This window comes from Osmerus eperlanus, chromosome 20 (assembly GCF_963692335.1).
Source record: "Osmerus eperlanus chromosome 20, fOsmEpe2.1, whole genome shotgun sequence".
In the NCBI taxonomy this organism is placed as follows: Eukaryota; Metazoa; Chordata; class Actinopteri; order Osmeriformes; family Osmeridae; genus Osmerus; species Osmerus eperlanus.
In genome coordinates, this window is record NC_085037.1 from 3,130,930 (window position 1) to 3,142,285 (window position 11,356).

At 48.8% G+C, this 11,356-nt stretch overlaps 1 protein-coding gene across 1 annotated transcript; it reads right to left on the minus strand.

The window, feature by feature from the left end:
* Positions 1 to 2,654: 2,654 nt before the first annotated feature.
* LOC134040775 (zinc transporter ZIP4-like) lies at positions 2,655 to 10,472 on the minus strand. Its single transcript, XM_062486862.1, has 13 exons — positions 10,133 to 10,472; positions 8,953 to 9,234; positions 8,665 to 8,860; positions 8,199 to 8,521; positions 7,940 to 8,108; positions 7,625 to 7,797; positions 6,164 to 6,337; positions 5,643 to 5,729; positions 5,145 to 5,196; positions 4,040 to 4,192; positions 3,331 to 3,518; positions 2,916 to 3,053; positions 2,655 to 2,880 (listed from the first exon to the last, which is right to left on the minus strand). The coding sequence occupies exons 1-12, from the start codon at positions 10,343 to 10,345 to the stop codon at positions 2,925 to 2,927; spliced, it is 2,139 nt and encodes a 712-aa protein (XP_062342846.1). The 5' UTR covers positions 10,346 to 10,472; the 3' UTR covers positions 2,655 to 2,880; positions 2,916 to 2,924.
* Between the last annotated feature and the right edge of the window lie 884 nt (positions 10,473 to 11,356).

An 11,356-nucleotide genomic window follows, 5' to 3' on the forward strand; every position in this document is an offset into this window, starting at 1 on the left:
CTGCATCTACATATCGTGGAACCATTTCAGAATAATGTTCTTAAACGTAAAATTGTGAAGACTTTGAATATCTCATCATCTACAGTACATAATATAACAAAATAGTTCTGAGAATCTGGAGAAATTTCTGTGTAAGGGAGAAGGGGGAAAATAAATACTGCTTGCCTGTGATCTTCAGGCACTCAGGCGGCACTGCATCAAAAACAGCCATGATTCTATAATGGAAATCATTGCATGGGCTCAGAAACACCTCCAGAACTCAATGTCTGTGAACATCAATGATGTCGTCCCCAAGAAGGTTGTCCAGTCCGTCCCCAATCAGAAGCCCTGGGTTGGTGCCGCGGTCCGGGCCAACCTGAGAGCCCGGTCTGTCGCCTTTAACTCTGGGGACCCTGATCAGTACAGGAAGGCTAGATACGACCTTCTGAAGGCCATCAAAGCAGCGAAAAGAGCTTAAAGGGCCAAGGTGGAGTCCAGCTACCATGGCTCTGACCCTGACTCTGAGGGAGAGGCTACAGTGAGACCCAGTCCTCTGGCCTACTGCCAGACGAGCTGAATGCCTTCTACGCTCGCTTTGAGAGGGACAGTGACCCCCCTGCAGTGGAGCTACCTGAAGGCCTAGCCAGTGGTGAGCCTACACTAACTGTAGCTGAGCTGAGGCATTGCTTCAAAAATATCAACCCTCGCAAGGCACCTGACCCAGACGGCATATCAGGTAGGGCCCTCAGGGGCTGCGCTAACCAGCTAGCAGGGGTCTTCAGTGACATCTTCAACCTCTCCCTCAGCCTGTCTGTACTCCCCACCTGCTTCAAGAGGACTACCATTGTCCCTGTGCCCAAGAACACCAAGGTCACCTGCTTGAACGACTATCGCCCGATAGCACTGACCTCTGTCATCATGAAGTGCTTCGAGCGGCTAGTCAAATCATTCATCTGCTCCTCGCTGCCCCCCTTGACCCTATGCAGTTTGCATACCGGTAAACAGGTCTACAGACGATGTCATCGCCCTGACAACGCTCTCTCCCACCTGGACAAAGGGAATACGTATGTGAGGATGCTGTACATCTCAGCATTCAACACCATCATCCCCTCCAGACTTGTCTCCAAGCTTGTGGACCTGGGACTAAGCACCTCCCTCTTCAAGTGGATCTTCAACTTCCTGACGGGGAGGCCACAGGTGGTGAGAATCGGTGAACGCACCTCATCCACACTGATCACCAACACAGGCATCCCCCAGGGCTGTGTGCTCAGCCCTCTCCTGTTCTCCTTGTTCACTCACAACTGTGCGGCAAAGCACAGCTCCAACCTCCTTGTTAAGTTTGCTGACGACACAACCATTGTGGGCCTCATCTGACAGTGACGAGTCAGCCTACAGAGAGGAGGTTGATACCCTGACATCATGGTGTCAGGACAATAACCTCAAAAGGAGGACAATGCACCGCTACACATCAACGGATCCGAAGTGGAAAAGGTCAGCTGCTTCAGGTTCCTCGGTGTGAACATCAGCAATGACCTCACCTGGTCTGCTCACACGGACAAGGTGGTCAAAGCGGCCCGGAAACGCCTCTTCTCCTGAGGAGACTGAAGAAGTTTGGCATGGACCCAGTCATCCTCACTAACTTTACAGATGCACCATAGAGAGCATACTGACTGGTTGCATCACAGTGTGGTATGGGAGCTGCACAGACAGGGACCACAAGGCCCTACATAGTGTGGTCAGGTCTGCTGAGTTCATAATCGGCAGGAATCTCCCAGCCCTACAGGACACCTACCACACACGATGCCTCAGGAAAGCTGGCAGCATTCTAAGAGACTGTTACCACCCATCCTTCAGTCTTTTTACCCTGTTGCCTTCTGGCAGGCGACGCAGACTGGACTACAGTTTCTTTCCAAGGGCCATCAGGCTCCTGAATGAACCTTGATATGGACACTGTCGACACTCACACTAGTCACTTTACACACTGTCACTTCAGCTACTGGTTGCACTTTCAGCTACTGGTGGCACAATCAGCAATATTGCACTAATTGTACCCTACTTGTCTCTAGGTTAGTATAGGTTATACGGTTAGTATAGGATTGTGTATTATAGGTTTAGTATACTGTATTGGTTATTATTGTGTATATTTAGGATGTTTATTATAATATATGTTAGCTTATCATAGGTGTAACCTATGTTCTGAGTAAGTAGGGTTGGTTGTGTTATATAAAGGTGAAGGTGCAGCCGGGTTTACCTGTGAAGAAAGCCTGAGGCATCATGGGAAATGTAATGTGAAGTGGACAGCCTAGCAGTCTGAATACCTCTCCCATGTCAGGAGACTCACCATATCTGTCTATCTAGTTGACTTTTTTTCTAATGCTGTAAATTGGATAAGGTTCAATAAAATACATAATTTGAGATACAGTAAACACCTTTCCTGGAGCAGGGCTCCATCTGGTGGGCACTCCAGACAACACACTCCTACCTTGCTGACAGGAAGTAAGAATAAAGCAATCATACTCACCAGTTTTACATCACCATGACAGCATGCTCACCAGTATTTCATAATCACGATGACAGCATACTAACCAGTTTTCCATCACCATGACAGCATACTCACCAGTATCTCATCATCACCACAACCACAGCATCAATATCAACACATACTGAAGAGAAGCTTTGTATTTTGCCCTTTATTGGTGCAATGAGGCAGACACAGAAGCAGCATAATGAAGGTGTTCATCTTGGAGGTTTGACAGACTGGAGTCACATCTCTGCTATCAGGTACATCACATCAGTTATCTGTTTTACAACACAGAATTAAAACTGATGGGAGTTTATTATATTAATCTGGACAACTAGTATATTGGCTACATATGCAGAAGAGAACAGTTTCCAGAGCATGTGTGTGTGTGTGCGAGGAGTGTGTGTGCTGCGAGGAGTGTGTGTTAGAAGTGTATGCGGTCTTCGTAGAGAGACAGCAGTAGCAGTATGCTCCAGCCGGTCAGCAGTCCAACGTTCTGCAGGAAGAACATCAGCCAGGGGTGACGGCTGTCCACATGGACCATGGTGGGGAGCTGCATACACACACACACACACATACATACAGAGAGAGAGAGACACACACACACAGACATTTACACACAGAGACACACACACACAAATACATTAGAAAAAGCATGATCTCCAGCTAGTGCTGTAGCAGCTACTAACAGGGTCTGTCTGTCGCCATGGTTACATGTCTGATTGTCATGGTTATATGTCTGATTGTCATGGTTATATGTCAGGTTCGGGGGGGGGGGGGGAGGGGGGCGGCGTGAAAGAGCAGCTGTGGGTACATGTTACCATACCCACCATATCAGCCAATCCCACGTAGAGGAACATCCCGGTGGTAACCGCGGCGATCCACTGCTTGGTGGCGGCGTCGGTTGCTATGGAGAGGGCGAGGTACAGCCCCCCGAACGATGTCATGGCACAGCCCACGTTCAGCATCAGCGCCCTGCGCACCGACACACCACTCTGGAGCAGGATGGCAAAGTCCCCTGCACACACACACACACATAGAACCACATCACACACATGCTGTACACTTATACTATGAGGGGACGGGATGCAGAGCTGTACTGTGTAAGGATGGGATGTATGTCTAGCTGCACTGGGTAGGGATGGGTGCAGGGCTGTACTGTGTGAGGATGGGATGTATGTCTAGCTGCACTGGGTAGGGATGGGTGCAGGGCTGTACTGTGTGAGGATGGGATGTATGTCTAGCTGCACTGGGTAGGGATGGGTGCAGGGCTGTACTGTGTGAGGATGGGATGTATGTCTAGCTGCACTGGGTAGGGATGGGTGCAGAGCTGTACTGTGTGAGGATGGGATGTAGATCTAGCTGCACTGGGTAGGGATGGGTGCAGGGCTGTACTGTGTGAGGATGGGATGTAGGTCTAGCTGCACTGGGTAGGGATGGGTGCAGAGCTGTACTGTGTGAGGATGGGATGTAGGTCTAGCTGCACTGGGTAGGAATGGGTGCAGAGCTGTACTGTGTGAGGATGGGGTGAAGACTCACCCAGCTCGTGGGGCAGCTCGTGGCAGAGCACGGCCAGGGAGGAGGCCAGGCCAGACCTCCAGGACACAGAGAAGGCTGCTCCGATAGCCAGCCCGTCTGCAAAGTTGTGGATGCCATCACCCAGGGTGATCATGAAGGGGAGCAGTCTCTGTTCTGGGTTGAGGCAGGGTAGGGGGGGAGGAAGGGAGGGAGGGAGGGGGAGGAGGGGGGGGGGAGGATGAGAGGAGGGGAAGGAGGGGGAGGGGGTAGAGGACGGGTAGGGTGGAGAGGGAGTAAGAGGGGGAAGGGAGGGGAGGAGGGGGAGGACGGGAAGGAGGGAGAAGGAGGTGGGAGGGAAGGGGAGGGGAAAGGGAGGAGGGGGAAGGAGGAGGAAGGAGGGGGAAGGAGAGGGAGGAGTGGAGAGAAGGTAGGGGAGAGAGGTGGGGGAGAAGGGAGGGAGGAGAGGTCAGTGAGGACAGCAGAGTATAAAGTTTATCTCATATCAGATTAACCTACACAATCTACAGTACATAACAACGGCTGAACATGGCTGCTCCAATAAGGGCCCAGTATACCAGTTCATTCAAGACACTCACATATTGATTTAACAATTTATTACATGGAAATATTATTATCTTTGGAGGTGTGGATCTATCCAAGGATAAACTTCCTCCTTTGGAGCATGGCTAGAATAGCACAAGTTAATACAAGAACAAGGCAGGATACAAATACAATGTCCAAATCCCGGAAATGTACTGCATGTTTAACAGTCAAAAGGCTTCACAGAGCACTAACAACGTCCTGTAGTGACGATACAGCAGACAGGAGAAGCTGGAGATGGTGGAAGGTGAAAGCAACATTGCACATGATGCACATAGCAGCACATGATGTGTGAGTGTGTGTGTCTGGCTCTGTGAGTGCATGCAGTATTTAAGGAGAAGGTCTAGACATGAAATTAGCACACCAGCAGTTGTGAGTAAGTTGCGTCAGCAGATGACACGCTGCCTGAGTGCCATGTCTGAACAAGCTTCGCCAGATATTGCTGGACCAATCAGGGTGCATTACTAGTGCTGCTTATCCAATCAGTGTAGGCTGGTGCTGGTTCTGAAGACCAATCAGATCTCACCTTTGGTACGTTCCTTCTTTGGAGAAACGGCCTCCTTGTCTTCCCCATCCACCTGAAACACACAGGTCGTAAGGCTGGTGTCAGTTGGCTGAGCGGTGAGGGAGACGGGCTAGTAATCCGAAGGTTGCCAGTTCGATTCCCGGTCATGCAAACTGACGTTGTGTCCTTGGGCAAGGCACTTCACCCTACTTGCCTCGGGGGAATGTCCCTGTACTTACTGTAAGTCGCTCTGGATAAGAGCGTCTGCTAAATGACTAAATGTAAATGGTGTGTGTGTGTGTGTGTGTGTGTGTGTGTGTCGCTCTGGATAAGAACGTCTGCTAAATGACTAAATGTACCCTTGCAAGGACCAAATGTCCTCACGAGTATAAGTATGGAAAAAGATACCTTAGTGTTAGGGTTGGAATTACTAAGTACTTTAAGGGTTAAGGTTAGGGGAGTAAGAGAGATAGTGGTATGTGAGAGAGTGCATCGGTGTGAGAGAGAGAGAGTGTGTACCAGGTCTGTCTGGGAGGCAGTCTTCCTCTTCTCCTGGTACATCTCCAGCACCTTGCCATGGTCACAGTGGTGAGGCTCCTCCTCCTCCTGCACACAAACAGCCTTCACAATCAGCCTTCACATTCAGCCTTCACAATCAGCCTTCACATTCAGCCTTCACAATCAGCCTTCACAATCAGCCTTCACAATCAGCCTTCACATTCAGCCTTCACATTCAGCCTTCACAATCAGCCTTCACATTCAGCCTTCACAATCAGCCTTCACAATCAGCCTTCACAATCAGCCTTCACAAACAGCCTTCACATTCAGCCTTCACAATCAGCCTTCACAATCAGCCTTCACAATCAGCCTTCACAAACAGCCTTCACATTCAGCCTTCACATTCAGCCTTCACAATCAGCCTTCACAATCAGCCTTCACAATCAGCCTTCACAAACAGCCTACTGAAAAGACCAGCAGAGAGGAGAGACTAGAAGGGAGGAGAGACCAGCAGCGGGGACCAGGAGAGAGGAGAGACCTACGCCGTGATGGTGCGGGTGGTGGTGGTGTTCCTTCTTCTGAGTGACTATGGAGAAGACGGTCTCCATGAGGTAGAAGTAGTAGATCCCAGCCATCACCACCAGGAGCTTGTACACGTGGTCCTGAGGCTCGTCACTGTGGCTGGAGCCCTCTTCATGGACATGCAGTCCCAGCACCTACACACACACACACACACACACACAAGAGTGTACGCACACAAACAAATGCACACAAAACGAAATTAATTGTTATCTGGTTGCTAGGCATTATCAAATGAGAATCCTAACTGCTGGTGAGCAAGCAGCATGAAATGTATGACTTTTTTCTGGTAAGAGTTTAAATGAAATGTCTGTAAAATACACTGAAATGTCCCATTGATGTAACTGTTGTACAACAGCAATAAACCACCTGGAAGGTTGGATCCACATCAGATATACCCTGGGTTGTGCTGCGGTCACAGTATATCAGTGATAAAACCTTGCGTGGTTTATTGTGACAGTACACCCAAAGTCAAAGTCAAAGTGATTTATTGGTCACATGCACAGCATAACAGCGGCCATTCAGGGCAATGCAAGTCTTAATAGAAAATGTTCCGGGGGATTGTGAAGTGTGCTTGTGGCCGCCCCAGCTGTCAGTCGTCTCCAGCTGTGTACTGCCAAACTGAGTTTGACACCGCTGATGCTAGCTAGCGAGCTAGCTAACTCCTACTACAGTAACCAAGCCCCCCCCATCTCATCTAGGCTTAAAGCAAAAAAGCAAAAAATGGATCTTGGTGGTGTTGCATTTCTGTTGTGGCACCCTGCTCCTTCCAGTGAGTATATTCTAAATAGTATTTCATAAGCCGTGCAACAAAACAATAACGCAACACAATCGGGAACAAGGCGCACATTTTGACTATATACTAGTTAGTAGTGTATACAAGGTAGTAGTATGTACTGGGTAGTGTATATTGGGTAGTACTAGGGCTGGGCGATATATAAAAAAAATTGATATCTTGATATTGTCATAATTTTTACAATATTCAATATATATCTCAATATGTTTGCATTTGAATTTAAATAAGAAAACAACAACAACAAAAATATATAGAACAGCTATTGTTACAGAGGTCCTTATGTGACAGGACAAAAAGAGAGCAAAAGAGAGTGCCTGTGCGCATGCAATTTTCAGTCTGTGCACATGCTCACAAAGAGTGTCTGTGTGTGTGTGTGTTTCTGTGTGAACACAGGAGCCAGACGTTGATCTTAGAACACAAGCAACACAAGGACCAGCAAAAAAATAAATAATAAAATATTCGATATTCACAATATTTTCACATTTTACATTGTCGTCACATATTAGCGCTGATATTCGATATATCACCCAGCCCTAAGTAGTAGTATAAATGGTATAGTGTATACTAAGTATTAGTGTATGCTAGGTAGTAGTGCATACTAGGTAATAGTGTAGAACTATGTACTAACCGTGGGCATGAGGTGCAGCAGTGCGTCTCCTGTCAGCGAGCCCACAGCCAGACTGACGCAGAACTGGATGCAGAGCTGGAACACGCTGCTGCAGGACGTGCAGAGCAGAACCACGATCCCAACCATGGAGGTCAGGCTGATCAGCAGGTTAGCTATGCTGGCGTACACGAACCCTGGAGAGACAGGAGACATGGAGGTCAGGAGACACCTGCTCAGGCCTGGAGCTGGAGGCAACACACAGGGGCTGGGGAGGAGGAGGGGGGGTGTCAGGAGGGTTCTGGGGGTGTTAGGAGGGGCTGGGGGTGTTAGACTCACGCTCGGTGGTGGTGAGAGAGTCGGAGGGATCTGGGAGGGGCAGGGCAGAGCAGGCTCCTGACAGCAGCTGCTGCAGCAGGGCGGGGCTGAGCCGAGCCAGGTCAGACCGGACCAGAGCAGAACCGTTCATCCCATGGATCTGGACCAGCTGCTGAGCTGTGAAACACACCTGGAAGGAGACACACATTAGTGTGTGAGTGAGTGAGTTTGTGAATGTGTGTGTGTGAGAAAGTGTGAGTGTGTGAGTGTGTGTGGTTACCTGGTCCCAGCTACTGTTCCTACCCTGTCCCTCTTCAGTGTGGTTGTGATCCTGGTGACTGTGGTCATGGTGACTGTCGTCCTGATGACTGTGGTCACGGTGACTGTCGTCCTGGTGACTGTGGTCACGGTGACTGTCGTCCTGGTGACTGTGGTCACGGTGACTGTCGTCCTGGTGACTGTGGTCACGGTGACTGTCGTCCTGGTGACTGTGGTCACGGTGACTGTCGTCCTGGTGAGCGTGGAGGTCCTCTGGGTGAAGATGATCATGTTCTTCGTGGTGTGTTTCTCCTATCTTCAGACTGCTCATCAGATCCTCCAGCTCTGAACAGGAAACACCGACTGTCACCCTGTAGCCCTGTGTAACTATAACTATAGCACCAGAAGCAGTAATGGTGTTGTTCCGATGGTAACAGTACAGAACCAGTGAAGATTATACTGTCATTACTATGGTAACTGTACAATACCAGAGACGGTAACACTGTTGTTGCCAAGGCGCTGCATGATGGAGTCCAGGAAGTAGGTTTCCCCCGGGAGGGCGTGGCCTGCCAAGCAGTCTCCCCGGAGAACGTGGTACACAATGCTCCCCATCACCATGGAAACCGTACTGTAGTTACTCGACCACATGCTGACCTCGGCCATAATGTCACGGCTGCTCAGACACTGGTGATTAGGAGGGAGGAGGGCACAGGTAGCACCAGGTTAACACCAGGTTATTATGGGGTGTAAAGTGTTACCGTGACTGCGTCACCCACCTCCACATGATGGTGAGCTGGTCTGTAGTGTGTCTGCATGTCCTGCAGCAGAGAGGACAGTGTCTCTTCCAGCTCCCCCGCCTGCTCCTCCTGCTGACGGATGCTCCTGAGGAGGCGGTCTGTCTCCTCGCCCCAGCGCCCCTCCCTCATGGCGGCGCAGGCGAGGGCGGGGCTACTGATATAGAGGCCACACCCCTCGGACACACGGTAGAGATGCTCCACTCTCAGACCTTCGCTGGAGTAGTTCCTGACCAGCTGGTCTAGATAGAGGAGAGGCTGGCACTGGACACACACACCACACACACACCACATACACACACATGCACACCACACACACGCGCACAAACACCACACACATACATACACATGAACATACTGAACCCAGTGAAGTCCTGCTATCTGTCATGCTGTGAGGCTATCATGCTGGATCCAACATGGAGGTCGACAGCTGAGTAATGAGCCAGAGACTTCACCTGGTTATTTACAGCTTGGTGCCGTTCCACCTTAGACAATCAGCATTAAAACACCTTAGATATTCACTGAGTGAACCTTTCATTGCCTGAATGAAATGTAACCTACTGAACAATGGATAATCAACCAATCCTTTTGTGATCTATATGTCATGTTATGAGTTAAACCTATTTCTGCTATTCACATGACATCTGTAACGTGACTGAAGCCTCATCCGCCTAGCGGTTATCCAACCGGAGTCCATTGTCCAGAGAGACAACAAGCTGGATCTCAAAGGTCTTTCAGGGGCTGTAAAGCGATGAAAGTAGACCTGCTTCCTGTTGGTCTTTAAGTTGATAAAACAGGTTCCCGAACAAATTGTGTGTTTCAGTTTAGTTGAGATTATTAATCCAATGTTTACCATGTTGGAAATAGATACATCTGAATAAGATATATCTAACAGAACTATGTGCCGAAAGCTGTGCGCGCTGGTGTCAAGAACGGCTGCAACTTTGCCGTCGCGTTGCGCTTAGTTCTTTCAACATGTTTAAACAAATGTGAGGTTATTTAGATTCAATAGAAACAGTTTGGATGGGTTCATGTTAGACTGGTCAAAATAGAAAATCAAATTTAAAAACCCAGCACACACTGTAGCGCTCGGCGCAATACCAGGTGTGGATTGGACCTCGACCTCTCTGAAAGCGGAGAGAAAGACGGGCAAAGACGTTACCTTTTCACACGACACTGCTGCCCACTGCACACGCCGCTCGAGTTGATTGAAAAGGGAGCGAACGGCCGTGTGATTCAGCCACCCCTGGCCTGTGGACACCATTTCCAGCATCCCGGAGGAGACCTGCTCCTCCAGTGAGCATCTTAGCCCCGCCGGGAGACCCAGCCACAGCCACACCAGGAGCACGCCACTCAGCGGAGAAACACACTTCATCCTCTGATCTCTTGAAAGTGTCCAAGTAATTTTTTGAAGTAAGTTTTTATGTGGAAAAACTGATGCAGTTATTCAAGCAGGTCAATGGTTCCCCTCGTGCTGATACCGTCCACGCACTCACACTGCAACAAGTTTGAGCAGGTGTCAGATGGCGCAGGTAAAGATTCCGTTGAACTTGTCATCTGTGTCCTGATTGGTCCGCGGGAGATCCGCACTTCTCACAAAGCAGTTCCGCGGCGTGAGAGGGGCTTAATCGACCCCCTAGAGATTCTCCGGTGGCTGAAAGGTGGCTCTCCATCACGGTACTGAAGACACTTTAAATAAACGAGCATATATAATATACACACGTGAATATATACACACGGCCAAGGTATCTTAATAGCTAAATGACTAAATGTAATCTTGGATGTCCCGCGGAGATAACGTCATTGTCTAACCAGCTGATTCAGCTGATCCTTCAGGCCTCTGGACTGCTTAAACGTACAGAATACAGTATTCAAAAAAAACATTAACATACAGCATACATGATACATGTTCATAAAGCATAAACAGATAGGATCGTATTCATTTCAAACCAAAATGTTTCATGTCGTGAATTTGTGTACAGATGATCTATATTAATAATGTACAGGTGATGATCTATAGTAATAATGTACAGGTGATGATCGTCAGTTAAAATGTACAGGTGATGATCTATAGTGATAATGTACAGGTGAGGATCTATAGGGATAATGTACAGGTGATGATCTATAGTGATAATACAGGTGATGACCAATAGTGATAATTGTCAGGTATTTGAAGGGGCTCCAAGAGACAGCACACCCTTCCTTTTAGACATATGTGTGTTTGTCTATGTGTGTTTGTCTAACACATAGACAAACACACATACACACACACACACACACACACTCCAGGTCACTGTGACCTGAGTTAATAGGGGTGTGCTCTGTCTGCACAAGTCTTGTCTCACTTCAGTCTGAAGTCCAGACAGACTCTTCCTGGAGAAGACAT

Bases quoted from the DNA above. Each gene is read 5' to 3' on its own strand.
- LOC134040775 (XM_062486862.1), bottom strand. From the start codon at position 10,345: ATGAAGTGTGTTTCTCCGCTGAGTGGCGTGCTCCTGGTGTGGCTGTGG. The intron at 9,235-10,132 runs GTAACGTCTTTG...GTGTGTGTCCAG, and splicing joins CAGCAGTGTCGTGTGAAAAG to TGCCAGCCTCTCCTCTATCT. The intron at 5,730-6,163 runs GTAGGTCTCTCC...GTTTGTGTGCAG, and splicing joins ACCACCCGCACCATCACGGC to GAGGAGGAGGAGCCTCACCA.